Raw genomic sequence first — 25,971 nt, forward strand, 5'->3', positions numbered from 1 at the left:
CACGATAAGCACTTCTCAGTCACTCACCGGGCAATCAACAGGGATGAGCTGCTACAAAACATCTGCTAACCAACGTCGCTACCAAGACGACTTCTCTCCAGGGGACAACCGTCAGGACGACCCACCGATTAGCCTAACGTCACTCTCCGGAGCAGGAGACACACCATCACCGCGTCTAGCAGACTCTCCGGATTCACCACCATCGCTTGCGAGGAGAGCGACGAATCGCTCTCTCCTCGCTCTGTACCGAGCGCTCTCCACTCTACACCGAGCGCTCACCGCTCCACGCCGAGTGTTCTTCGTTTCACATGGGACACCTTCTGCTGTGCTTACGAAGCACTCTCTCCGAAGATCCTTCGGAGTCTCCCCCCCCCCCTTTTGTCATAACTGGGTGGTGTACCCTTCACCGGGTTGAGCGGCCCTCCCTCATCCAGACTCGCTCCAAGGCCTCTTTTGCCTGCCTGCCTGCCTGCCTGCCTGCCTGCCTGCTTCACCCATCCGCTCTTCCTACCTGGAAGTAGGTCTATCTCATCCGCTCGGCTTCACAAGGAGCAAGCACATGCCATCGAGCTGGCATGTGCCGCGACGGTCACGCGTGCCATCTCTTTGCCCGATAACACCGCTCCCTGGACAACGGCGTAGACCAACTCCGAGCACAATCTCGCGCGCACGACCGCCTTTCCCTGCCTTGAACAATTTGTATGTACTTATAACTGGGGTGGGTTTCACATCTTGCGATTACAATACAAGTTTTCCAACATTTCGAACTTATTGTTTTTTAACAATATCGAACTGATTCGTCCTCACACTGTCAGGCTCATCATATTTCATATTGGACCGAGTTTCTTTATACTGGCTTAAAGAAAACTCCTCAGCCGAAGCCACCTCTTCGGCTCATTTTCTGTCGATTTCTTTTCACACTTACTCCAGCTTTAACTCCCTTACGGGAAAATCATACTTAAGCAATTTCAATTTTATTAGCAAATTTTTAGTTAACGAACAACAATTAAAATAACAATGCTGATTGCTTAGATTTTCCATGATTTGATGCCTACTTCTCTGACGAACGACAATCAAAAAATAGCATTTTATCACAGGAGGTAATGTTGTTTAGAGCAAATGTTCAGTTGACGAACGACAATTAAAAGAACAATGCTAATTGCCTAACTGATCTCGTGGCCTGTGATTTCACAGCATACATAGTGTAGCAGCAACAACATACACTACACTACAAGTACCGGCCAGCACAATAATTTGGATCTGTTGTACACACGCACGCATGCACATGATGCATGCTATTTGAATTTCGATATATACATATTTATTTGAAAACGTTTAAATTTTTTAAGCGGTCAAATTTATTTTCTTCGAACTTTGATCAATCTCATTTCTCGTCCGTCTGGACAGCACAAAACTTTCTTATAATTCATCCGTGAAGAGAATTATATTGTTTTCTCTGAACATCTTTCAGAGATTTCTAATGCAATATCCTGATATAACTGGTTTTTATTAAATTCATTAAATCAAGCATAATAATTATTATTATTAAAATAATTTTAGATCGAACTAATTTTAATTTCAATTTCGTCGAACTATTAATTTTGGCAATTTTGTGATTTTCCAGCTAATTTAAACTTTAGTCAAGGTATCGCTTGTTTAACTCCACAAATTTTCCATAAACTATCAGTGCGGCGCGACACGATTCGAACAGCGTGCATGTGTACGCAGTAAATTGTAATGTAAAGCTGTCATGATTTTACTTAGTTAAGCACATTATCAGCCTAAGCGCGGTTGCGATCAAGCTATAGTCAGAGAGCAACTCTCACGCTCGCGAAATTGTTTGTTTTGTGATATACCAGAACATAATGTTTTTACGAAAAAGAAGTGGATTAGACGTACAAACTATTTAATTACTTTAGAAAGATGAATCTGTGTGATTCCTAACGAAAGAGAGTTATTTCACTTTGAAAATAAAACGTATTCAACATTTACTGAAACAGCAATAGCCATGGGATTAATTGAAACCGATGAAGGAATTTTCTGTATATTAGATGAGGCATGTACAATTATGTTACCAAAGCAATGGCGTTTGCTTTTGCTTGGTTTTTAATTGTAAACAAATTATCGTTAACACAAACTGTTTGGGAAAAATACAGGAATTGTTTTGTGAAGACTTTGTAGTAACTTGATTTTATTTACTCGGCATAAAAATTGTAATGTTTTTTTGTTATTAAAGTAAGCCTAATAAAAACTAAAAGTTTTATAGCATAGCTTGCTATTCTTTTTACCTTCGCTCTACTTTTTAAATTTCTGAACCAGCGGCAGTAAAACTTTTTATTATAAAAAAACGCGTTATCTTTGAAGACACTGGCACACCAATTTGCAACGAACGCGGGGGTTGGCGAGCGAAGCGTGCAGGGGAGGTACCCCCCTAGTTTAAAATAATAATGATTAGCAATACTTAGATTTAATCAACTTTATGATGATCATACTTTGAAGAAATTCAAATTTTTGTGCAATATTAAAGGAAATTTTAATATTATTGATTCAATAATTTAGTGATTCTTAAATATTTATGTGTTTTCTATGTTTTTGTTTCAGGTGGATAATTCCCGAACCGTTCTTATGAAAATTGCTACTCTGTATGCTGAGCGTTTGATGAACGATATTTGTTTAGTAGTAAATGATGTAGAATACCCTGCTCATCGATTAATTTTATGTGCTTCAAGTGATGTTTTCGAGGTTATGCTAATGAGTCCTCAATGGAGTGAATCACAGGAGAGTCGTGTAGCACTCCAAGAAACACCTCAATGCGCAACTATTTTTAGTGAATTCTTGCGTTACTTTTATACTGGACATATTGGTTTTAGTAATGAAATTGTTTTACCAATACTTTCTCTTGCTGATAAATACAACGTTAGAGATCTTATTGCTTCATGCTTAAATTTTATGCGAGATCACATTCCTGTAGCTGCTATACACGGGACTCTTGTCTCTTGGTTTCAGTATAGTTTAAATTGCGGTCACAATGAAATAACAAATGCGTGTCATAATTTTGTCAAATGGAATATTGAACTAGTAGCAGCTACGCCAGACTTTGCTAATTTTGAACTAGATGTGCTTGTATCTTTGTTGCATCAAAGTAGTCTTGTGATATACGATGAATTGTCATTATTTAAATATCTTGAAATTTGGCTTAATCATCAAAACGATCGTTTGAAAAGTCAATTACCTATCACAGATGTTGAGACTACTTTAAAGCAAATGGTGATTGCAGTCATGATACCAATACGATTTCCGATGATGTCTCCTAGACAGTTAGCAGAACTATTATTGTCACCTTTAACACAAAAATATAAGGAGTTTTTCGTAGAAAGGATGGCTATTGGCATGTCATTTCATTCAGGTCATAACGAACGTGTGCGCAAAATTATCAAAACCGAAGATAATGGTTTACTTTTATTTGAACCTAGGCTTTATACTGTAGATACTTGTAGCTCTTTGCTGACGGTTGAAAATTTTCATAGTTTACTTTCTTACCACACAAGAACACTTGTATTTTCAAGTCATTCTCATTTGTCTGATTATGCAGGTGATAAAACTTGTGAATGGGTTGTTGATTTGTATCCCAAAGGTGTATGGTTCAAAAAGTTTTTTTTAATTGTTTGGCAAGGCACCGTTGAAATGCCAGAACATGTTATACGATCAGTTCGATTATCACTTACATGTAAAGAGCCCCCCAGTGATAGTGATTTGGATATGCGAGTTAAAATTGGAGTACTAATCTATGGAATTCAGGATGATGTCGAACACATAGCTAGAGTCAAAGAAGTTATTTATAGATTTAATTCCAATGATAGAATACTCAACTTGGATAATATATTACCTTTCGAAGAACTTAATCCTTTACAAGATTCTATAAGTTCCAATACAGTAGTATCAAAGTATCTACTTGGTCCCAATAAAGATACATTAAAACTACACATCGTTATTTCACCTATAAATTCATCATACTAAGTTATACAGATATATAATAATGTTTTAAACTAAAAGTTACTCTTTTGCTTTATTAAATTAATAAACCGAAAAAAATACGTGTATGTATATATTGCTACACCCGCTTTCGTTTCCTCCCACTTCCCTCCGCTCTCTCCACACCCCTCCTTATAGAAGTTACCGAACGTTGTGGAAACGTTGAAAGAAATAACGGTGTTTATTATTTCGTGTCGCAAATTATGGTAATATACGCGTCTTTCCATGAGACAGAGTGGCAGTAGAGTAACATTTCAAAGATTATTAAAAGGATTTATCGGTTATTTTGAATAGGACTGTGCAAGTACTCGAAAATTCTAGTTACTCGATTGAAAAACTCGACTCGTCGAGCTCGAGCCGAGTACCAAGTCGAGTCGGGCACTTAAAAAATCCAGCTGTAATGTGCCATGTTCAAATTATATAAATATATATGTATATATGTGTGTATATGTTAAGAATGAGTATGAATGTACGAGTACATAAAAATATATATGCAACGATTTATATAAGACTAAAATGACGTCTGCGTGATTGCAATCATGCATTCACACAGACAATGCATTTACAACCGAGTAAGGAAGCAACTAGATTGCAAAACATGTTGAGCGCCGAAAATCGTAGCGAGTGCTCTGACCTATGTGTCAGCACTCCTCGTGCGTGAACCACGACTGCAAAGCGTACGCGTCAATCTTTGGTATGGCAAATGCTGATTGGACTACCGCGATCTTCTTCATTTAAATTCCATAACTGCTTGCATCGGCACCGAGGCTTTAAAAACCCCGGAGCTGATCCACGCAGTGCCTTTTTGCGTAGTGTCATGTCTCTTGCGGTAGCGACTGATTCTAAGGTGAAGCGGCGGCGTTTGCTAGTGTTGGTGTTCGGAGCGTGCTAAATCCGTCCAACACCATGGGATCGTGCTAAATCTGTCCCTTGGCATAGCATACACCGGAGAGCCCTTTGAACTCAGATCCGTACCACAGAGATAAGGACAAGCTAAGGACCGTCGAGTGGAATCTCCGGGGTTAGCAAGAGCAGTTAACCAACTTAAAAATATTGCCACGTGAACGCGTGTAGACTAATACGATCAGCATCTCAAGTGCGCAGGATAATAATATTTGTAAGTTGCTAAGATTAATTATAAATACAACTAAGAACTTAGACTAAACATTCTAAGAAACAACTGTAAAAACGTAGAACTAGCAAACATAATAATATAACACCTAAATTCAGTGAAACTCTGCATTCTGAACGTATGTAAAGTGCTCTGGGCCAAAAAAATATAAGAATCAATACAATTGAAACCCTTGTGTATTACCTCGTAAATAATAATTAAACCTTAATTGGTATAGATAAATTCACATCAACTACGCTGTCACGACGTGCAGGTAAGAGTTTGATTCCTGTGAACCACCCAACAGCATCCACACACGACGTGAGAATAGCGGACATAATGCTGACTCCGCAAGAAACCAAAGTGTCACAACCAACTTGCATTCAACGACCGCAAGTAACAGTGGCCACTCCTACGTCCGCCAAACGTAGTCGCGGACAGAATACCGTCCGCACACAAATTCGCGTATGCACAGACTAGTAGCGTCGGACGTACTTAGATCTCACAGTCTCCGCGTAACTCTAGTAACATAAGGCTCTCGAGCTGAAGGCTAGATTCTCTTAATTTAAATAATTATTTGTAGAACTCATGCAGCCCGTTCTTATACCAAGCACGGTCTTTATATAGCTACTCAAATGTCCAAGCTACTTAAAATGTTTCAGCTAAAAATTCGAAATTTTTCAAAAGGTTTTTGGCAACTTTAAAAATATTGGATTTCGATTAGTTTTAACCAAAATAACTATTTGTTTTTCTCCAAAAAAATTAGATTTTTTCATGTGGGAAAGATCTGATTGTAAGTTTTTTGTTACACTGTACATGCATTATTATACATCAACAAGTTTGAATAAATACAATTTTTCACTTAAGTCTCCTGATGAGGGCGGCATTATCCGTCGAAACGTTGAGAAAAGAAGAAAAAATTTTCTAAAGTTTTTTCTCCTTTCTCACCACATAACCTGCCTCGGGAAGACCAATACAGAGAAGTCAATATTTTTATCCATTAAAGCTATCTTTATTCTCTGAATTATTTTTCTGATTTCTACTACAAATTAATAAATTGTCTACATACAGTAGTAAATATATAATTTCGTTTCCTTCATCATAAGTATACAGACAATAATCAATATTACTTCTTTTAAATTTCAGTCTTGTTAAGTACTCATCAAAACATTCATTTTCTTGGACTTTCTTGTAGTCCGTATAATGCCTTTGATAATTTACAAACTTTATTTGATCCATCCTGGTAACCTTTTGGTTGATAGACATATACCTCTAAGCTTACTTTACTTTATTACCATTAAAAATGCTGTAACAACATCCATTTGTTCTATAATTAAACCAAATTGACAACAAAATAATAATAGAATTTTTAACGTTTGAGTTTTTGCTACTGGAGCATATATGTCATCAATCATATTTGTTTGTTGAAAACCTCGAACTACTAATCTGGCTTTAAATACATAATCAAATTTTTTGTGTAAACCCATTTTACATCTAGAATCCCTTTTCCTTTTTGTTTAGTAACTAATTCCCATGTTTTATTTTCATACAAACTACTCATTTCTTTGTCTATCGCTTTTTTCCAATTTTCACTTTCATAGCTATTCATCGCCTCCTCAAAGGTACAAGGTGTATCTATTTTACAATAATGTACGAAAATATTATTAGTACTATCGTTTTTAAACTTTCCCAAAGGTTGGTTTAAAAATGAAGAAGAAGCATTGTTTGGATATCCACAAGGGCCCAAACGGATCGGCGCCCCCGTTAATGCAACGCTCGCAGCACTGCTGAATTCTTCTATTATCGGCACGTGTCGCTCGGATCCTTGTGATAACTTCATTCTTCACAGAACGCAACACACATATTAGACGCATTATACATTTTTATTTCTCCTTGTAGATAACACAGATAACTATGAACAGACAGTTCACTTGTAGATGACATGGCAACGAAAAAGTGACAGACCCCGGGTTTGAACCGAGATCCTCTGGCTTTCAAGGTAGACGTTCTGTCGTCGCGCCACAGCCGCCACCGCATTGCACTCTTCTACTCGATCTCTTATAGTAATTAGACATCCGTGACGTGTATCCACACGTGACAACAGTTAAAAAAATTAATTTTAAATTCTAACCTTAAAACAAAAATACTCTAAACTCTTGTTATTTTATATTTCCTAATATTACAATTCAACATTTTCGTTTTAGAAATTGTTCCATTTCATAATTTCAGTTTTATAATTTTTGCCTTTCATGCTTTAATTTTTTCGAATATTAATTTTTCTAAATTTATGCCGACAAGTTAAATTAATTATTCAATCACTGATTCGTGAAAATAAAGATGCTAAAATTTTAGTAAACAAATAGAAAAATATAATGTCTCAGTATTATTTAGTAAGCAACGTGAAATTTTTATATTATCAAAAAAAGTTATCTATGCATATAGTTATTTATCACTGGCGGGAACATTGACGTGATTTTGTTATGTATTAAAATTTTATAGTTTTTTACGTCAATTCGTCACTGTTGATGTGACATAATAAGACAAATTTATGCTGCAAATCACAAACTATTAATTATTGCACAAATACCTGATAAAAATGAAAATAAAAAATAGATTATTTGCTGTTATAAGACGATTTATATTACATTAATAATACTCATGTGCTTATTTTGATAGGAATTGGAAATTAATCTAATTCTAAAAGTCAATTAAATAATAACCATATACTTGAATTTAACAACATTTTAAAATATTACTCGATTTTTAATATGCAATCTACAGTTAATTTACAGAGGTTGTCTAATATTCAACCTATTGATATACAGACATAAAGAATATATTCAAATACTTTTTTCTTGTTTAAGTACAGACAGACACTGGACTTGTTTGTGGTACAAAGACAATGTAATACGAATTTTACTTCTGGTCTACTTCCGATCAACTTCCGGTTCACCCCAGCCCCTAAGATGGGGTAGTTTTGGGGATGAAGTGAACTTATAGTCGGAGACTACCATCAGACACATTTTAATATAATAGAGGATATTCTACCGTTTAATAAGACTATATAACCTATATCACTATAACCTAGCAAAATTCCCATTTCAGCTTTTTTATTCCACTTTAAAATTTTCTTTTGTTCTGGCTTTCTTACAAATTTTTACTTTCAGACAATTTTTAATTTTTAACATTTGGCTTTTTTTCTAAAAAATATATCATTTGGAGTTTTCTTTTCAATTGTATTTGCTAACGTGCGATTTTTCAAATATGTCACAGCACTAATAATTTCTGACCAATATTTTTTATTTACTTGGGCCTTATCTAACAAACAACGCGCTATTTTCATTGTTCTATTCAACCTTTCGGCAGTACCATTCAATTCATGTACATACGCTGGACAATTGTTTATATATATGTGGCCCGAAGTGCCGCCTAGCGGAGCACCACGACGTGGCGAGCGCGAGGGGAGCTTAGAAGCTTAGTCACTTTCGTGAATCAGTTACGGACTGGCCGCCGAGTCGAACAGACCTAGTCATCTTGTACATAAATAATTATAATCTAGTCACAATCAGCTCTCAGCATTATCTTTATTCTTTGTACCTGGTCCGTTCGCCTTTCCCTACCTTATCTCCTATTATGGAGCGTAGAAGATAGAGATCCAAATTACTTAATTCTCCAAATATATACCTCTTTCTTTTGCGAATTTGTAAAAAGGATTATTCAGGTATTCTGTGCCATCATCGTATCTTATTGTCTTAACTTTCTTTTTCATTAAATTTTCTACTTCATTTACATATTTTATCATACAATCAATTACTTCATTCTTTGATTTTATGAAGTAAACTTTGGCTCTTTTGCTATAATCATCAATAAAAGAAACAAAATATTTTTCACTGTTTGGACCCGGGGTCTTAAAACTATCACACACGTCAGTGTGTATAATTTTCCAATATATTTCGAGCTTTCATTCTATTATTACTAAACGGTAAATTATGCATTTTATTTTTGATGCACGTTTTACATTTGAAAATTTACGATTCAAACTTACTTGAAATTCCCGTCAACAACTGTTGTTTACTCAAAATATTTAAACAGCCAAAATTTACATGTCCTAATGTTCTGTGCCAGTTCTCTTTCAAATTCATATTATTTTTATTGCAATTGGCACTATTTACACTAGTTTCATCAGATCGTAATTTTCGAAGGACGCGGACACGATGGAGAGGATCGTCGATTGTTTTTTCCATTCCACCCAGAGAGAACAGACGACACGGACAAAGACAACACAATGAACTGCCCATTTTTCACGATGGCGAAGCTCGATATTGCTGCAGTCAAGCTGAAGCCTTGAAAAGCTCCAGGTCCTGACGGTGTGCCTGGGAAGCTGATGCAGATCATCGTCGCTGAACAGCCCGATGTGCTGCTACAGCTCTACAATGGCTGTCTGATGGCGGGAGTGTTTGGCAGGCCTTGGAAGAGCGCGCGGCTGGTCCTCATTATTAAAGGTGGGGGGGGGGGGGATCCTGCTTTGTCGTCCTCCCATAGGCCTACAATACACAGGGGAAATTGTACGAACTAATGTTATGACCGAGACTGTTGCAAGCGGTGGAAGCCGCCGGTGACATTTCGGACCGACAGCACGGTTTTTGACAAAGTCGCTCAACCATGGGAGCAATAACGGACGTATTACATTGTGAATAAAACGAATGACATATGTCATGGAGCCAGACCACTGGTTCTGTTGGCGACACTGGACGGAATGCCTTCAACTCTGCACGGTGGACGGATATCCTGAAACAACGGACGGTACAAGACGGAGCCAGCTGACAGCAGGAATCAATATGATATATGATTCTCGCGAATCGCTCTCTTGGGTTCGAGCCATCGTCGAATGCACACAATGCCGACGGACGTGATATGTATAAAGCAGATAAAAAAATCACATCATTATTATAAACCAAATCCTGTCTACATACACTCATTTATTCCACATGGTAGCAGAGCATGGTTTAAAAAAAAAACTGCTGCCAATTCTTTGGCACGTAGCTTCTCCCAACTGAATTTATAGTTCTAATACATAAAATGATGTTCAAATATACAGTATTGTCTTGTCTTGAAACTGTGGGAATATGTTCCCAAAGTGTTCCAAGGATCTCATGAATTATTTCAGAATTTTTTCATAAATATTCTTCGAGTTACAAAGGATCAAATCGTAGCTGATCTAAGCATTTTTTGCATTTTGAAAAGGTAAAAGGTAAATGTCAACTAAAACCGAACGGATTTCGTCAAAATGGCTTAACATTTTTACAGGAAGCAGATATTATCTATTTTCTATTATCATAATTTTTTCAAAACGCTTGACTATTTAGTTTGAAAAAAAAGCAAAAATAGTTTTTTTAAAATCGAAAAATGGACATGAAATGACCATCAAATGACCATAATATGGTCATACAATGGTTAGAATCTTGAAATAAAATGTACCCAAATTTAAAATCGGTAAACATATATGCATGTCCAATTTTATTACAATCGGTCGCGTGGTTCCAGAACCAGGACGGTATACGTACACACACACACAAAGCCATCTGCTCGGACATTTTCTGTTCGCTGCGTCTGCACGTTCGGACATACTGCTTGCACGTCTGCGTCCGTTTTAAGGGTGTGCGAGTCAAACTCGACCTTTTTTTTTTTGATTGCAAAATGAATCTGGGATGATGAAAATCTACTTAAATACCACGATTGTCGAGTTTTTACATATATCTATCGAATACTATGGTTTTTCCTTGTTTCATAACAATGATATGTTACTTAAAGCTTCGAGTACTTTTTCGAGTTTTTGCCTAAAAAATAACTTGATTGGTTGTTTGGACTTATTTTTCAACCTATCAACATTTTTTTGCTTTTGTAATCTATTGAATCTGTTCAATCCGTATGTTAACTTAAAATCTAAACACTTATAATATATTAATATGTCTTTGGTTTAATTATTTGCACCATAATGTCGTAACCAAATGTAAAACTCGACTTTTGACTCGCACACCTCTAGTCCGTTTTCGCCGAAATTTGAGAGAGTAGCTTTGTCACGCTGCTCCTGTTCAAGTTGCATTGGAGTATTGTCAGGTCCATTTTATTTGTCTTGTCCTTTGTTCCGTGAGAACTGTCTTGAATGCAGCGCCCGTGAGTAGTGTCTTGGTTGGCTGACCCCATGCAGAAGAAACGAGGTGTTTTTTAGCACGCCTTGCCTATATGTCCATTCTTGTCGCATTTCCAACAGCTGTCGCGTCTATCTGGTCCAATACAGTCTTCCTTATGTGTCCGTAGCCGGGGCACTTGTAGCACCTGAGAACGCGAAGCCTAGGTTGAATCCGGCAGTTGACTCACCCGATTTTTATGCGACTCTTTTTGAGCAAGTTCGTTCCTGAAATTCCTTTGAATATTTGTCAGCGCCATCATCTTAGCTAGGTTGCTGCGTATTGCAAGTAGCTTCTCTCCGCAGCCTTCCAGCTTTGTGCCCCAATACCCATATCCAGGAAGTACTGCGACCTCACTTAAAGGGACATACTTGTTTAGAGAGCGCCCACGTTCTGTTATTCTTCTTCTTCTTCTTCTTCTTATTATTATTATTTTTTTTTTATCCAGAGATTTGGAGAAATGTTTAATGCACCATGACAGGAGCCGTGCGAGGAGACTCTCCTGACGCGGGACAACGCCAGGCATACTCACTAAAACTCCACCTCTCATAGGGCCGCGAAAACACCCCCGGTAACCGCTTTCGCATTCCTTCGGGGGGTCGCCTGTCTTAAGCTGTGCTAGCCGTCAACTAGTCTTGTAAACAACCGTCATTGTTTTTCGCGCGGAGAACCGTCTCCACGTACGCCATTATCTCGTCTCAGTTCTGCTTGCTGTCAAGCATTGTTTCGACTACAGTCTCGGGTGTGAACGACCCTATCGTCAGCTCAGTGGGGGCAGTCAATAAAACGTGTGTCTCACGTCGTCCCATTCGTCACCGCAGACTTAAACCCCGGTGTTGCCACCCTGGCCATCTCGAACAGGTAGCTCCTAAAGTATCCATGACCGGAGAAAAAACTGGGTAAGGTAAAAGTTGACCTCCCCCATTTCTTGTCCACTCACGGGCCCACATCTTTTATAAGGGTCCTAGTCCATCTAGCCTTTGGATAATCGATCCACCTAGTCTGCCAATTGCGCATTGTTATTTCTCTTTCTTCCGCGGCAATCGAGGTGCTATTCGACGCTAAACGAGCCTCGTAGATCCGCTTGCGTTCAATCGCAAGAAGATCTACGGGGATGACCCCCGCGATTACCACCGATGCCTCGGTCGCGACCATCCGGTAGGAGCATGCTATTCTAAGGGCCTCTCTTCGCTGTACTTCCATAATCTTTTTCCGATACTTATTCATAGTCATAACGTCGGCCCACACCTCTGCTCCATATAACAGGATAGAGTTAGTGGTCGCCATGAGTAGCCGCCTAACTATTGGCCTAGGCCCACGGACGTTAGCCATGAGTCGGCTAAGTTGCGCTATTCTAGTCGTGGATTTTTACAGACGCGATCTAGGTGCTCCCCGTAGTTCAACTTCGTGTCTAGAGTTATTCCTAGATACTTGGCTGATGGTTTCGTCGTTATAGTCTCGCTGCCTACCTTCATGGGTATGATGGTCGGTGTCCGCTTTCCTGTCAATAGGACAATTTCGGTCTTATCAAGTGCTAAAGTCAATCCGTGGTTCGCCATCCACCATAGCACTCTGCTCATGATCGCGTTTAACTTCGCTTGCGCGATGCTCACATTCCGTGCTGTTATAACCGCGGCCATGTCGTCGGCGTATCTAACGAGCATCACGTCCCCCGGCATTTCGAGTTTCAGAAGCCCATCGTACAAGATACCCCAGAAGTCTGGCCCCAAGATCGAACCCTGCGCAACTCCTGCAGTTATAGGCCTTCTTCTGCGCCCTTCTTTCGTGTTATACTCGATAACCCGGTTCCTCAGATAATCTTCCGTAAGACTCATAATGTATCGCGGCATACCGAATGAATCTAAGGCAGCAAGTATGTCGGTCCATCTTGCCGATTTGAACGTGTTTTTTACTTCTAACGTTACCAGAATCACAATGTCTCTAGTCGCGTGTCTAACTTCCTCTACTTTATTTACCGTGTCTGTTACCTCTCTAACAGCCCCTATGGTGGATCGTCCTTTTCTAAAGCCATACTGTTTATCGGAATGGTCTCCTGTTTCGCGTACAGCACTTAGTATTCGCGGTTTAACCAGTGCTTCCCCCGTCTTTCCCATTGTGTCTACAAGACTCAGTGGCCTATAGGAAGTATCTGTATCCACTTCTTTTTTCGGTTTTTCAATCAGTACAAGTCTCGCTCTTTTCCACCGCAAGCTAAAAACTTCCTGCACCAGGCACTGGTTGTACATCTCCAAGAGCAGCTCAGGCCGTTGCGATGCAACGATCCTGAGCATTTCCGCAGGGATGCCATCCAGTCCCGGTGCCCTGCCACTCTTAAGGGACGAAGTTCCCGCGATGAGTTCGCCTTCTGTAAAAAGAGGTATCTCGTATGCCGGTATTTCCGCCGCTGCTGTCTGGGGTCTGATGGGATGTGTGGGGAACAGCCCATCGATTACTTTTTCCATCGTTTCAGCTTCCATGGATTCCGTGCGTTTCATTTCGCCCATCTTTCGTGTAACAATCGCGTATCCATCGCCGAATGGATCTTTCTCGACCTCGTCGATGATCTTCGTCCAGCAGCGGTGCTTGCTCTCTTTTATCGCGTCTCTGAGATTTTTTTGCGATTCGTCCTGTCTTTTGGAAAGGTCCCCGGCTTCAGACCTTTTCTGCTTCCAGGCTCTTTGAGCCCTTCTTCTAGAATAGAAATTTTCTTTCCTAATCTCCGCAGTGTCGTCTGTCCACCAGTACACCGGTCTTCTCTGGTGGCTGGTAGACACCCTGGGCATGGTCGCATCGCAGATCTCAGTTATCAGATTAGTAGTTCTCTCTACTATTGTCTCTGCTCTTTCGCGTCCGCCTAATTCGTGCGGGATCCCGTTGGATGGGAGGCTCGCGCTTTGAATTAACTCCGCGAGTGTCTCTCGGTTCATGCGTCGGGTGTTCCATCTTGGCGCTCGACTGTGATTTCTCCTTGTACTGGTTTGACGGTCTTCGTTGATATTGAATGGAATATACTGGTGGTCGCAAGCTGTATATTCTTCCATAAAGTGCCAGTCCCTTATGTTTCGGATCTTCATTTCGCTTGCGAAGGTTACATCCGGTATTGATTCCCCAAAGCCTGTTCAACGGTAGGTAGTCGTATTACCTTCGTTCGCTACTATCAAGTTCAGCCTAGCTGCCATCTCGAGGATGGCTCTGCCTCTTGGGTTCGTCGTCGGCATGCCCCATTCTGTGGCCCTCGCGTTGAAGTCGCCCCCGATCACGATTTCCCCGGGGGCCTCTCTAATAGCGTCCTCCAATACCCCTAGTTTCCTTGTAAAGTCGGCGGCAGTTAGGTTCGGTGACAGATATATGCTGAAGAATGTTATGCGACCCATCCTTCCCCTTACGTAGTCTTCTCCCGCACCCGTATTCACCAACCCTCTCCCGGGCACCCAAATGGCTGCGGTTTTTTCGCCGTTTGACACCCAAAAGAGTGGATCTAGGTTCTTGTATTGTTCGCTGATCAATAGGACATCCACTTTCTGCTCCCTCACGTGTTGGGTTAGCAGATCATGTGCGAGCCTACTTCTGTGCAGGTTTCCTTGGAGTATCCTCGTCATTATCTTTGGAACTTGCTTACGTTTAGGGCCGTCCAACACAAGACGGTGGATATCCAATCCACAGCCAAGGCAACGGTAGCATCGTGTGACGCTCGCTCGCACCCGCACTCGGCAGTTTACCCAGCCGATGCCAATCTTTCCCTTTTTGAGCAGTGCGGCGGCCTTGGTCTGGTCCAATTCGACTTTGGCATCTTATTTGTCGCAGCCTGTTGCGGCTGTGATAACACTGTTGACCTCTTCCTTCGTCGTAAGTCCATCGATGTCTCTTATCTCTAGTATTATCTTGGAGATCATGCCCTTAATTGTACCTGCTTGTCCGATTGCCTCTTGGATGGCCTTTTGAAATGACTTCATTTCGTCATTGCTTTTGCCCACCCCGACCAGAACGCCGCCTTCTCTTATTTTGCGAACAAACTTAACCACCGGCTTTACCTGTGCCTTCATCTGAGACAAAATGTCAGCATAGGTCTTGCCACTCTCCGGCTTTATCAGAATGGCGTCCATCCTCTGACGTGGAGCCTTCTCTTCTCTCTTCTTTGGTTGGATCTGCTCCGGCTTTACCTTCTGTTTCTTTTTAGCCTTCCTGCCAGCAACTACTTCCCATTGTGTCTGAGCATGAGAAGTCTGGCCGTTCCCCTCGCTGTCCCTACTTGTCGAGGGAGCACTTACATCCTTCTTGTCTTGTTTGGCGGGGGTACCACCACCTCCGTCAGATGATGCCCGTACCCTCTTCTTCGATTTTACCGTTTTTTGAGGCTTTGCATTATCCTCACTAGATTGTTTGGGGGACTGTCTCTTCGCGGCATCTTCCATCTGGTCAAGAAGCGTGAAAGCATCGATCATCATGGATCCTATTAAGGGTAAGCCTTCTTTGATTTTGACATTCACGCCCTTTTGCTTTTCCAGGGTTTTGGCCATTTCCCTGGCTGTTTCTCGCACATCCCGTAGCTTGTCTCACAGGCTGGCGTGGGCTTGTAGCCAATCCCTTATGGTCTGGCTCTCTTCTCCTACCGGTGCGTTCTTGTCATACCGGTATGCTGCAGCACTCATGGCGCTGCCTATACTGGTACTACTGCTTGATTTGTGGATTGGATATCCACCGTCTTGTGTTGTTGGCACCCTTAAGATTTCAACTTCCAGGTTCTCCTGTCAGTTTTCCCCGAGTTTGTTTGTGGTTCCCGTATTATAAGCATTTTTCTTCATTCTGGCACGTGTCCGACCCCCTGGATCCCCCCCCCCCCTTTATAGGGGCAGCTGACATGGCCCCAACACATGACTGTAGGCGGTGCCAGACTGGGTACATCATGTCAGGGTATAGCACGCGCTATCGCACTAGCCCACCTCCACTCTCTCGAGCCTCCCACCCCGAACACAGGTGCTCGGCTCCCCGGAAACTCTCCAGCCGGATGTCACACAATAACACGCTCTCGCTCGAGCCGGTTGACCGAAACTAGCTAGGTAACCGGCCTCTCGTATTGCTGTCAGCAAGAGCCAAAGATGGTCCGGGTCACTTCGGCACGCAACCGTACGTCTTAGAGAGACCGTTAGATCGCATCTCCATCTAGGATCTCCTTTTGGCAGCCCACGGGTCGCACCGCACGGCAAATGCGGCGGCCTGATTTGGTCCACGGAGCATATTTTATTTCTGCTCTACCCCCCGAGGTGTGTGCCTCGGCGAGCACTTCCCCATCCGCCACCCGGGAGACGCGCCACATACGGGGTGTCAGGCTTTTCCGCGTGGATTATTATTATTATTATTATTATTATATAGGGAAGGGAGCGTACACATCCCAGGCAATTAGGCAGAACCCATTGTACCTTTCTTTGTACAGACTTTCTACTTAACCTACTTAACCTTTCTACTTACCTTCTTAAGTAAATTAGCCCTTCTCCAGAATGACTCCTGAGTAAGCAGTCTCTATTTCGTTGTGGGTTAGGAAATAGTTTCTCAAGTGCTCATATCTAAGCTCAGCATATCTAGGGCATGTCATCAGGATGTAAATCGGCGTCTCGTCTGCGTCCTCACACCATCTGCATACACCTGTGGCCTCCCCTCTCGTCTTCCAAACATAGTATTTAGACGTATGCGTCCCGTGATAATCTGAGACAGGAGTCTGGACTCGTGTTCTGTTGCCTCCACTAGCACACTTAGTTCAGTTCACGTTGGTGTCCCGTCCTATGACTGCTTTGGTATATCTACATCCTTAGGTATTACGCCATTTTCTGGTATGCTCATCCTCCACCAATTTACAAATCGCCCCTCCCAGCAGGCACCTTGCAGCGCCCGCAAAAGCTTCTGATCTGATCGGGGGAGTTCGAGCTCCCAGAGCGGCGAGTCTATCAGCGATCTTGTTACCCCTAATTCCAATGTTACCTGGAATCCAGAGTAGTCTGACTTTTTTGATATTATCCAGTTGATTCAGTGTCGCCATGCAGTCTTAGACCAGCTTGGATGTTGTCTTCTGGGTATTAAGTGCCTAAAGCTCAGCCCGGTTATCTGAGCATATACTTATTTTTCTGTTAAGTGCACCGAATTACATGATCCTTTGTGTACAGTTCAATATAGCATGAATCTCTAACTAAAAGTCCGTTGTAAACCGCCCCAGGAAAAAGAAGGTTCCACTCCCGAGTCTGCGAGAATATTAACCGGAGCCAATGCCACTATCAGTTCTGGACCCATTCGTGTACCGGATATCTCCTTCACCGGGCAGGGCGTCTCTTCTAATCTCCCAGTCTTGCCGTGTTGAATTGATGATCTCGTATTTCTTTGCAAAGAAATAACACTCTATTATCATATTCAATTTTATAGAAAATTCCGACGTGAGACGGGGTTTTGGCAGGAACCGAGTGTATCTCGTCCTCTGTTTCCACTGCCCGTAGGTACTAACAAGGAAAGGTACCCAACCCGAACTCACCGATTTTGATGATTTTCATATATGTTGTAGAACATAAAAAAATAAGAGACACGTATTTTTTTTATCGGCTAATTTTCACTTTTAAGGGGTAAAAACCTCCCCTAAAGTTAACCCCCAAAAAGCGTTTTTTTTTCAATTTCTCGGCTTAAAATTAATATTTTTCAATGAAACAAATTGGAGGTTATTTCTTACAAAAAGAGCAAGTATTTCATGGTGATTTGAAGAGTAAGAGTAGCATCCCCTATTTTTTAGGGGTTGAAAACATATATTTTTTGGCATAATTTTATAATAAAAATGTTTAAACCGACTAAAAAAAATTGGAAAAAATGTTTAAACATTCTTAATAACAAAATTTAGTTGACGTCTTTCGGTGTTTTCATAAATATTACCCCTAAGGGGGTAAACCACCCCTAACACAAAATAACTGTAAATATGTAATTCAATACATAATATTTCGTAGAAAGTTTGTATATAGAGGTTTTCGAGGTCGCTGATTACAAATCTGATATCAGATTTTGAAAATTCAAAATGGCGGAACCAATGTGGTGGACGAAAATGTCGAAAAAAAATTTTAACTTTCATAAAAACTTGTTATAAATGTGTTATCTTTGTAGCCTGTAACTAAAGAGCCTTAAACCCTAAACCCCTAAAGAACAAATAGGCTAAATGGTTATGCTTTTTAACCAAACCACCACAAATTCCTAAATTTGTAAACAAGAAAATTCTGTGTGTGAAGCAGTTTTATAATTTCCGTAGAAATTGTTATCAGAATGTTATTGAAATTCCTTTATTGTAAATTCAACTTATAATGTATTTTTGTTTATAATATTAGAGTATAATAATAATCTACAATCTTTTATCTTTTGCCATAGTGCATTTTTTGTATTGAGCATAAAATATATTATTTTACGATGTTTTTACAATAATGGTAGTCCTCATAAAAGTGTTTAAAGTACAATGCTTTTTTGCACCAACCACATCGTACAATTGCAATGTTTGTGCACCCTTCTATTTCACAATGTGTTGCACAAGACTTTCCAAAACTGAAATCTATAGGATTATCAAATTTATCTGGTTTTTCATTGACGTAACCGCTTTTATACCAGGAATATTTAAACGAATCTATATATCTCGGTGAAGACAGTTGGTTGTGAACCAATGATTGAAGTTTAATTATATTATTTCTCACATGTAAATTCATATCATGATCCATTAACATTACATTATCAGAAAATGTTCGGACAAAGTTTTTCCAAATACGGAATCCATAGACATCAAGTGGTTGTATTTTTCCTGTGGTTCCAGTTGGAATTTTTTTATGTTAATAATTTTATTTTGTGGCATTGTTTCTTCTATAATTTTGTCACAATGACCACTCCAAGAATCAAGTAATAGTATTGAGTGATGGCCTACATAGGGATAAAATATTTTTTCCAACCAGATTTTGAAGTGATCTGCAATTAAACGACTTACTAATTAACTGATCAACGATATTACAATGTAAAAATTGTTATTAGTTCCCTTACTTGTTGTTAATTTTCCAGATTTGGATGCTTCCACGTACACGTTTTCTGGTCTAAATATGTTTTGTTCTACAATAGGGCCAAACTTGCCACTTGGTTCCTTTAAAACAAGAAATAGCGGTGACAACAGTTGTCCAGTAGCTGATATTAGTGGCTGTATAGTATAACTATGCGTTGTTGCTGAAATTGACTGTACCAGACATTGCACTTGCTTTTCTCCTTCTACTGCTAATGTTCTTCCAGAATGCATTTCTAGCTGAAATCCGCTCTGATCTGTATTATACAAATTTTCGAGTCCAATCCTTGGTATACACGATTTAACGTCATCGATAAATGCTTCAGCTTTAGCCGTAAGTTCTGCACTACTTTCTAGTGTTTTTCTTGTTATGAACTTATTTATTTTCCTAGAAACTATTCGGTGTGCTTGCTTAAATTTGAGTAACCAATGTTTAGAAGCTTTGAATCTAATATCATCAAAACCAATTTCTTTTTTAGCTTGTAAGGCCCATCGAATTATATCTTCATCATGGATAATTGAACCACTGTCGAGAGCTGCTTGAAAATTATCCAGGGTATACTGACAAATTTGTGCTACTTTTTCTCTATACGTGCCACCTTTATTAATTGAATGAGCCCAACGACGTAGCTGACTAATAGATGATACTTTTTTGAATCTGTTTTGCACTGTTTTGAGACTTAAATTTTGCTTCGTTTTGCTACTTCTCCAAAATTCTACAGCTCTTTTTTTGTATTCAAAATCTAGTTCTTCATTATCTGCTGTACATTGATTTGTTGGTGCTATATCCGGATCAGGAAAATGATGTTGTACTTCATCTTCAATTATTTCCACATTATGGTCTTTATACTCTTCTTGAAAATCCAAAGAGTCATCAGTAATCATTTCTACATCGTTGAAATCATGTGTTGCATCTATTAAAATTTCTTTTATTTTTTCGGCCAACTCTGTTTCGTGATAATTCGTGACACTATCTGGTATGTTTAACGCTTGAAAGTATGCTAATAATAAGTTTAGAACGTTTAACGGATTAATTTTCATTTTTCAATCTAAAATGAAAACAAGCGGTAAAATTTATACAAGCTGTGTTTTTGCATGTAAGGCACGACTGCTACATTTCTACCAGAATAAAACGAGTGAATGTAAATTGAATCAAATCATTAATTTATGCATTGGAGAAGAATTCTCGTTCCACTTTGTGATGTTCGGAAAACTCTATTTTTGGTTTTATTCAACTTTTATTCACTTTGAAATTGAATAATGTAAATCTATATAAAATCACTAAAGAAAATTTTCTACAACTGTATGATACCACTGACAAACAAAAAGACGTACTATTCGTACTTTCCGGCACCGAATACCCACAAAACTCACTCACTGCCTAAAAAATAACACAGACAGCTGAGGTAAACACTCGATGAAAACAATCTAAAAAAAGAACTGATTCGCACATATTGTCAACAACTTTTATGAGTGAAAGACATTTATCTGTGGAATTATCATTGAATGTACGATAACATTCATTAAACTAATGAATGCATATAAAATTCCCTTTCAATAACAACGTGTTCTTTAATTGCAAATGAAGTTCGAGTATTAATATTCTTTTATGTATTTTTACCAATAACAAAAATTATCATAGTAATATAATAATAATAATAAGAAGAAGAAGAATAAGCATAATTGCAATAGCAATAATAACAGTAATACTGATAATAGCAATGATAATGAAAAATAATAATAATAATTAGAATAATATTTATTATTAAATTTAGATTTTTTGATAAATTCATTAAATCGTATCAAATAGTATTATTATGGAATTCCAGACTGTAAATATTTTACTATAGATACAATAATCATTACTTCGAGAATTCATCTAAAAAACGTTTGGCTTACGAAATAAGTGTAACAATGAAAAACTCCCAAGTTTGACAACATTAAATTTTATTACAAAACGCAAAAGAGTTTGATAAACTAATTTTATTAACCTATGTTTTTTCATTTGCAAAAAAGTGTGGACTTTTTGAATTTATAAAATTATATAATTATGCAATTTATGAAATACTTTATAATTTATGAAATTACTTTTGAAATTATGCTAATTTATAAAAGCAGAAAAATAAATAATCTTTGATTGAAACATAAAACGCGACGTTATTTGTTACATACAAAATGATAGAATAAAATATCGTTAATTTGTTATACTCGTGTCTACGGTAAAGCATAGGCCTTCGGCTTGTCTGGAGGTTAGGGGTTTGGAGTCGTTTGGTTAAAATGCACAACCATTTAGCCTATTTGTTCTTTAGGGGTTTAGGGTTTAAGGCTCTTTAGTTCACATGTACAGGCTACAAAGATCACACATTTGTAAACAAGTTTTTTTGAAAGTTAAAATTTTTTTTCGATATTTCCGTCCGCCATATTGGATCCGCCATTTTGAATTTTCAAAATCTGATAACAGATTTGTAATCAGCGACCTCGAAAACCTCTATATACAAACTTTCTACGAAATATTATGTATTGAATTACATATTTACAGTTATTTTGTGTTAGGGGTGGTTAACCCCCTTAGGGGTAATATTTATGAAAACACCGAAAGACGTCAACTAAATTTTGTTATTAAGGATGTTTAAACATTTTTTCCAATTTTTTTTAGTCGGTTTAAACATTTTTATTATAAAATTATGCCAAAAAATATATGTTTTCAACCCCTAAAAAATAGGGGATGCTACCCTTACTCTTCAAATCACCATGAAATACTTGCTCTTTTTGTAAGAAATAACCTCCAATTTGTTTCATTGAAAAATATTAATTTTAAGCCGAGATATTTAAAAAAAACGCTTTTTGGGGGTTAACTTTAGGGGAGGTTTTTACCCCTTAAAAGTGAAAATTAGCCGATAAAAAAAAATACCGGTCTCTTATTTTTTTATGTTCTACAACATATATGAAAATCATCAAAATCGGTGAGTTCGGGTTGGGTACCTTTCCTTGTAAGTAGACGAAGACAAAGTCTAGGTCTCCCAACGCCGAGTGAATATAACGCTGGAAGGTTTATGAGGTATTTCGAAAGCCAAAAGTCATAACTAGGAATTCATAAAGTCCAAAAGGTGTAATTATTGCCGTCTTGGGCACATCTTCTGGTGCTACCGGGATTTGATGGTAGGCTTGGCGTAGGTCTAGGGCCGAGAAAATCTTCTTGCCGTGGCAGAAGGTCATGCAATCATGCATGTGCGGAATCGGGTAACGATCCGGGACTGTGATTAGATTTAATTTGCGAAAGTCGCCGCAAGGACGCCATTGGTTGTTTTTCTTCGGCGCCATGTGAAGTGGACTGGCCCATGCACTGTTGGAAGGCCGGCAGATGCCCAGCTCGCACCATTTCCGAAATTCCTGCTTCGCTGCCTTGAGCTTCGCTGGAGCGAGAGGACGGGCTCGCTGCGAGACTGGCTGGCCCTTGGTGACAATGTGGTGAAAAACTCCTCTTTTCTTGACCGTTCTGAACTGGTCAGGGCCAAAGACTTGGGGATATTTGTTCACGATGTGTGCGTATTTATGGTTCGGAGCCAAAAAGGAAATTTGCACTGGCTGCACTGACTTGACGAAAGCGGGAGCGTGCGTAAACTGATTTCCATCTACCAGTCTCTTGAGCTTGAGATCTGGCAGAAGATGGTAATGCTTCAGGAGATCGGCTCCTATGATTGAATGCGGAACATCCGCTATGGTGAAGTTCCAAGCGATTTTGTATGGTAGGCCAACGTCCAACTCGCGACGTTTGACGCCATAAATGAGCCATTGACCGCATAGAGCTTGAGGTCAGCTGGCTTACCTTGCCAATTGTCTGGCTTGGGGACTACGGAAATGTCCGCGCCGGTGTCTATCAGGAAGACTTCATTTGATAGATTGTCTCTCACGTGGAGACGTGCGGTGAGGTTGGACCGGCTGTCAGTCTCCTCGACAGCAGGATTCTTTAGTTTTCCTGTTTGTCCGTTTCTTTTGGCTGCCTTATCTTGTATTCCTGGCCGGGGCCACGTTTCCAAGCACACGGCAGCTGACAATTACGCGCTTCCTTGCCAAATTTCCGATGGAAGGTGCAAAAGTTTGTGTTGTTGGAATAGCGCGGCTTGGATTTTGATCTGCCCGAGGTCGAATCGCGTCTATTCTTTGAATTAGTACGAGACCTGTTGTGACGCTTGTTTGGCCTAGAACGACCTTGCTGTTCAGGATTGATTGTCTTCTGAAGTGCAGCTAATAGTTGTTCGAACTTGTCGACCGGGTAGGCGGCAGGCTGGTTATTGTCCTTCAAAGCACTGATGTTGTGTGACTGTTGAAGGATGCCGAAGGCCATATCTGCGCTTTTGACAAGTTCTGCTTCTTCTTTGTAGTTCCAAACCATCAGTCGTATTTGTGCTGGAAGACGGCTTTTCCAGAGCGAAATTACTGTATCTCTGGGCACTCGGTCCTGCGCTAGGCTGAGCAGTTCAGCGAGGAAGTCTGATGGTCGCTTACAACCAATTTCCAGACCTTTGAAAAGCCTGTCTAATTGTTGCTCCGGAGTCTCAGCATATTTATCCGTGAGAATTTTTTTTTAGTTCCTCATATTTGCAGCCTCTAACAAGAGTGTTTATCTTGTACTGGAGCTCGTGATGAATGTCTTGACTCAAGCGTGTGCCGACGAAGTTGAATTTGGCTTCGTCGTCATGAACGTTGTGAGTCAAGAAGAGATCTTCCAATTGCTTGAACCATCCTTGAGGATCGTGTTTGTGGAAGTTCCAGAATTGTAGATGCTTGGTGCTTGGTGCCGTTGGAAGGCAGTGTGGCTGTCCAAGCATGGAGTTTCCTTGAAACTGATTTCGTTGTTGGAAGTCTGCTCCTGAATTGCTACGTGAAGCAAAAGGCAGGTCAGGCTGAAAGGTGTGACCAGTTGAGGGAATGTTGCCGAAGACGTTGGGCGTCCAGCTGGAAAAACTATAGCAGGTAGTGCTAGCAGTTGTTGTCGTTGCCAGTGACGAGCTTGCGAAGGTCGAGGTCGTTGACATTACAGCCTTGTTTTCAATGACGTGATTCGTGGGTTGCTTCTGCGACCACGAGGCGAAGCATTCCTCCATGTACCTCTACTGCTGCCGATGAGGAGGTGTTGGTTGGGTGGACAAAAGGCGCCGGTGTCGATGGCTTCACGCAAATCCTTTGTTGGAGAGCGCCAAAGGTTACGGCCTTGACGATGAGAAGGCGCCGGTGACGGTGGCTTCGCGCAGAAGATTTAGTCCATCGGCGAGGGCTTCCACGTTGTGCAACGTATAGTTGCGGGGAGACTATACGCGCCGGCGTGCCTGCGCGCGTATAGCTCAAAGTGACGGCGCGCCGCTAGGACTTGTTGCTGCCGCTCTCGACATGAAAAGACGTGTGTCGAGGAGATCGACTTGGTTGTCGATAATGCTCCGCGTGTGCACCGGCGTGCCAGCGTGCACACGGGAGTGTGCGATGTGCGTGAAGAATGACGCAATCGCAAAATGTCTTTGTCCGCGACGTGCGAGACAAAGACTCCGCGGCTGGAGAGACTTGCCGAGATGTGTGTTTCTTCTTCTTCTCGTCGGCGCTCGTTGACTCGTCGTCGAGAAGCCTGCGTCGGGGTCACCAATGTGGAAAGAGGACGTCTGGGCTAGGCCAGAGATTAGACACTCTTCTCCTGAACGATAACTTTATTCTCTCCTCTCTCTCTCTCCAGCTCAACCGACTTGTACCGTGGTCTGCGGAACTCTGCTGCGGCGTCGGCGCTCGCTCGCAGCATGGCTGCTCTCTCTCTCTCTCTCTCCGCAGTCGGGAGGTGCTGCCACCTAACGTGGGGCACCTACATATACTCATTTATTAATTATTTAAAAGTTCAAAATTATTATACCTCACGTGTAACAAGTCTCAAAATTAACCAGACAGTAGTTTGTATAAATGTTAAGAATTTAATTTTTTTTTCATTACAGTGTTTTATGTAACTGCATTTAACAAATTCAAATATTGGATCTAATTGCTGCTGATACTAGTCACACCTGATATTAATTGATTAATCATTTTGCATCATCATTAAGAATTTTAATTTTTATCATAAATATACAATAGTATCGCTATTTTCACTTCAATATTACCATTGGTTGATGACACTTTTTTTTAGATCATCATATATTTTCCAATTCCCAGAGTTAGTTCTACTGTAAGCAATGTAGTGTATTAGACTATACTTAGATTGAGGTGGAATATGACTTATCACGCTAGCAAGCAATTTTGTAGCTCACAGCCAGTGTTTTGGTGTTATCATCTGGATGGAAAACTCGTATTGCCCCTTACTATGTGAATTTAAGAAATTTTATTGATTTAAAACAACTTCGAAACAATATACTAAAGGTTAAAAAATTGTTGATGATTATCACCTGATAATCAGCTGATTATCATTAGCATTTTATCTCATATAAACGCATATTTGTAACTATCAGCTTAAATAAAAATATTATCTGATATCACCTGATCACCAGCTGGCGTTTTGGCAAGATTACCAGCATATTATCAGCTGGTTATTAGCTAATAATCAGTTGATTGTCAAC

At 40.0% G+C, this 25,971-nt stretch overlaps 2 protein-coding genes across 17 annotated transcripts in view; one reads left to right on the top strand and one right to left on the bottom strand.

The window, feature by feature from the left end:
* LOC100120504 (BTB/POZ domain-containing protein 17) overlaps positions 1 to 4,094 on the top strand; it is a 62,649-nt gene extending 58,555 nt beyond the window's left edge. For all 16 annotated transcript variants that reach the window (XM_031928237.2, XM_032601961.1, XM_031928234.2 and 13 more), the window contains one exon: positions 2,602 to 4,094. In XM_031928237.2, the coding sequence (XP_031784097.1) occupies positions 2,602 to 4,017 (1,416 nt within the window). In that variant the 3' untranslated portion in view covers positions 4,018 to 4,094. The remainder of the gene's footprint in view (positions 1 to 2,601) is intronic.
* An 8,173-nt stretch (positions 4,095 to 12,267) lies between these two features.
* On the bottom strand, positions 12,268 to 12,663 carry LOC116417085. The gene has a single exon (XM_031928218.1). It carries the CDS (start codon positions 12,661 to 12,663, stop codon positions 12,268 to 12,270), a length of 396 nt encoding a protein of 131 aa, XP_031784078.1.
* Between the last annotated feature and the right edge of the window lie 13,308 nt (positions 12,664 to 25,971).

This window comes from Nasonia vitripennis, assembly GCF_009193385.2.
Source record: "Nasonia vitripennis strain AsymCx chromosome 4 unlocalized genomic scaffold, Nvit_psr_1.1 chr4_random0005, whole genome shotgun sequence".
Lineage (NCBI taxonomy): Eukaryota > Metazoa > Arthropoda > Insecta > Hymenoptera > Pteromalidae > Nasonia > Nasonia vitripennis.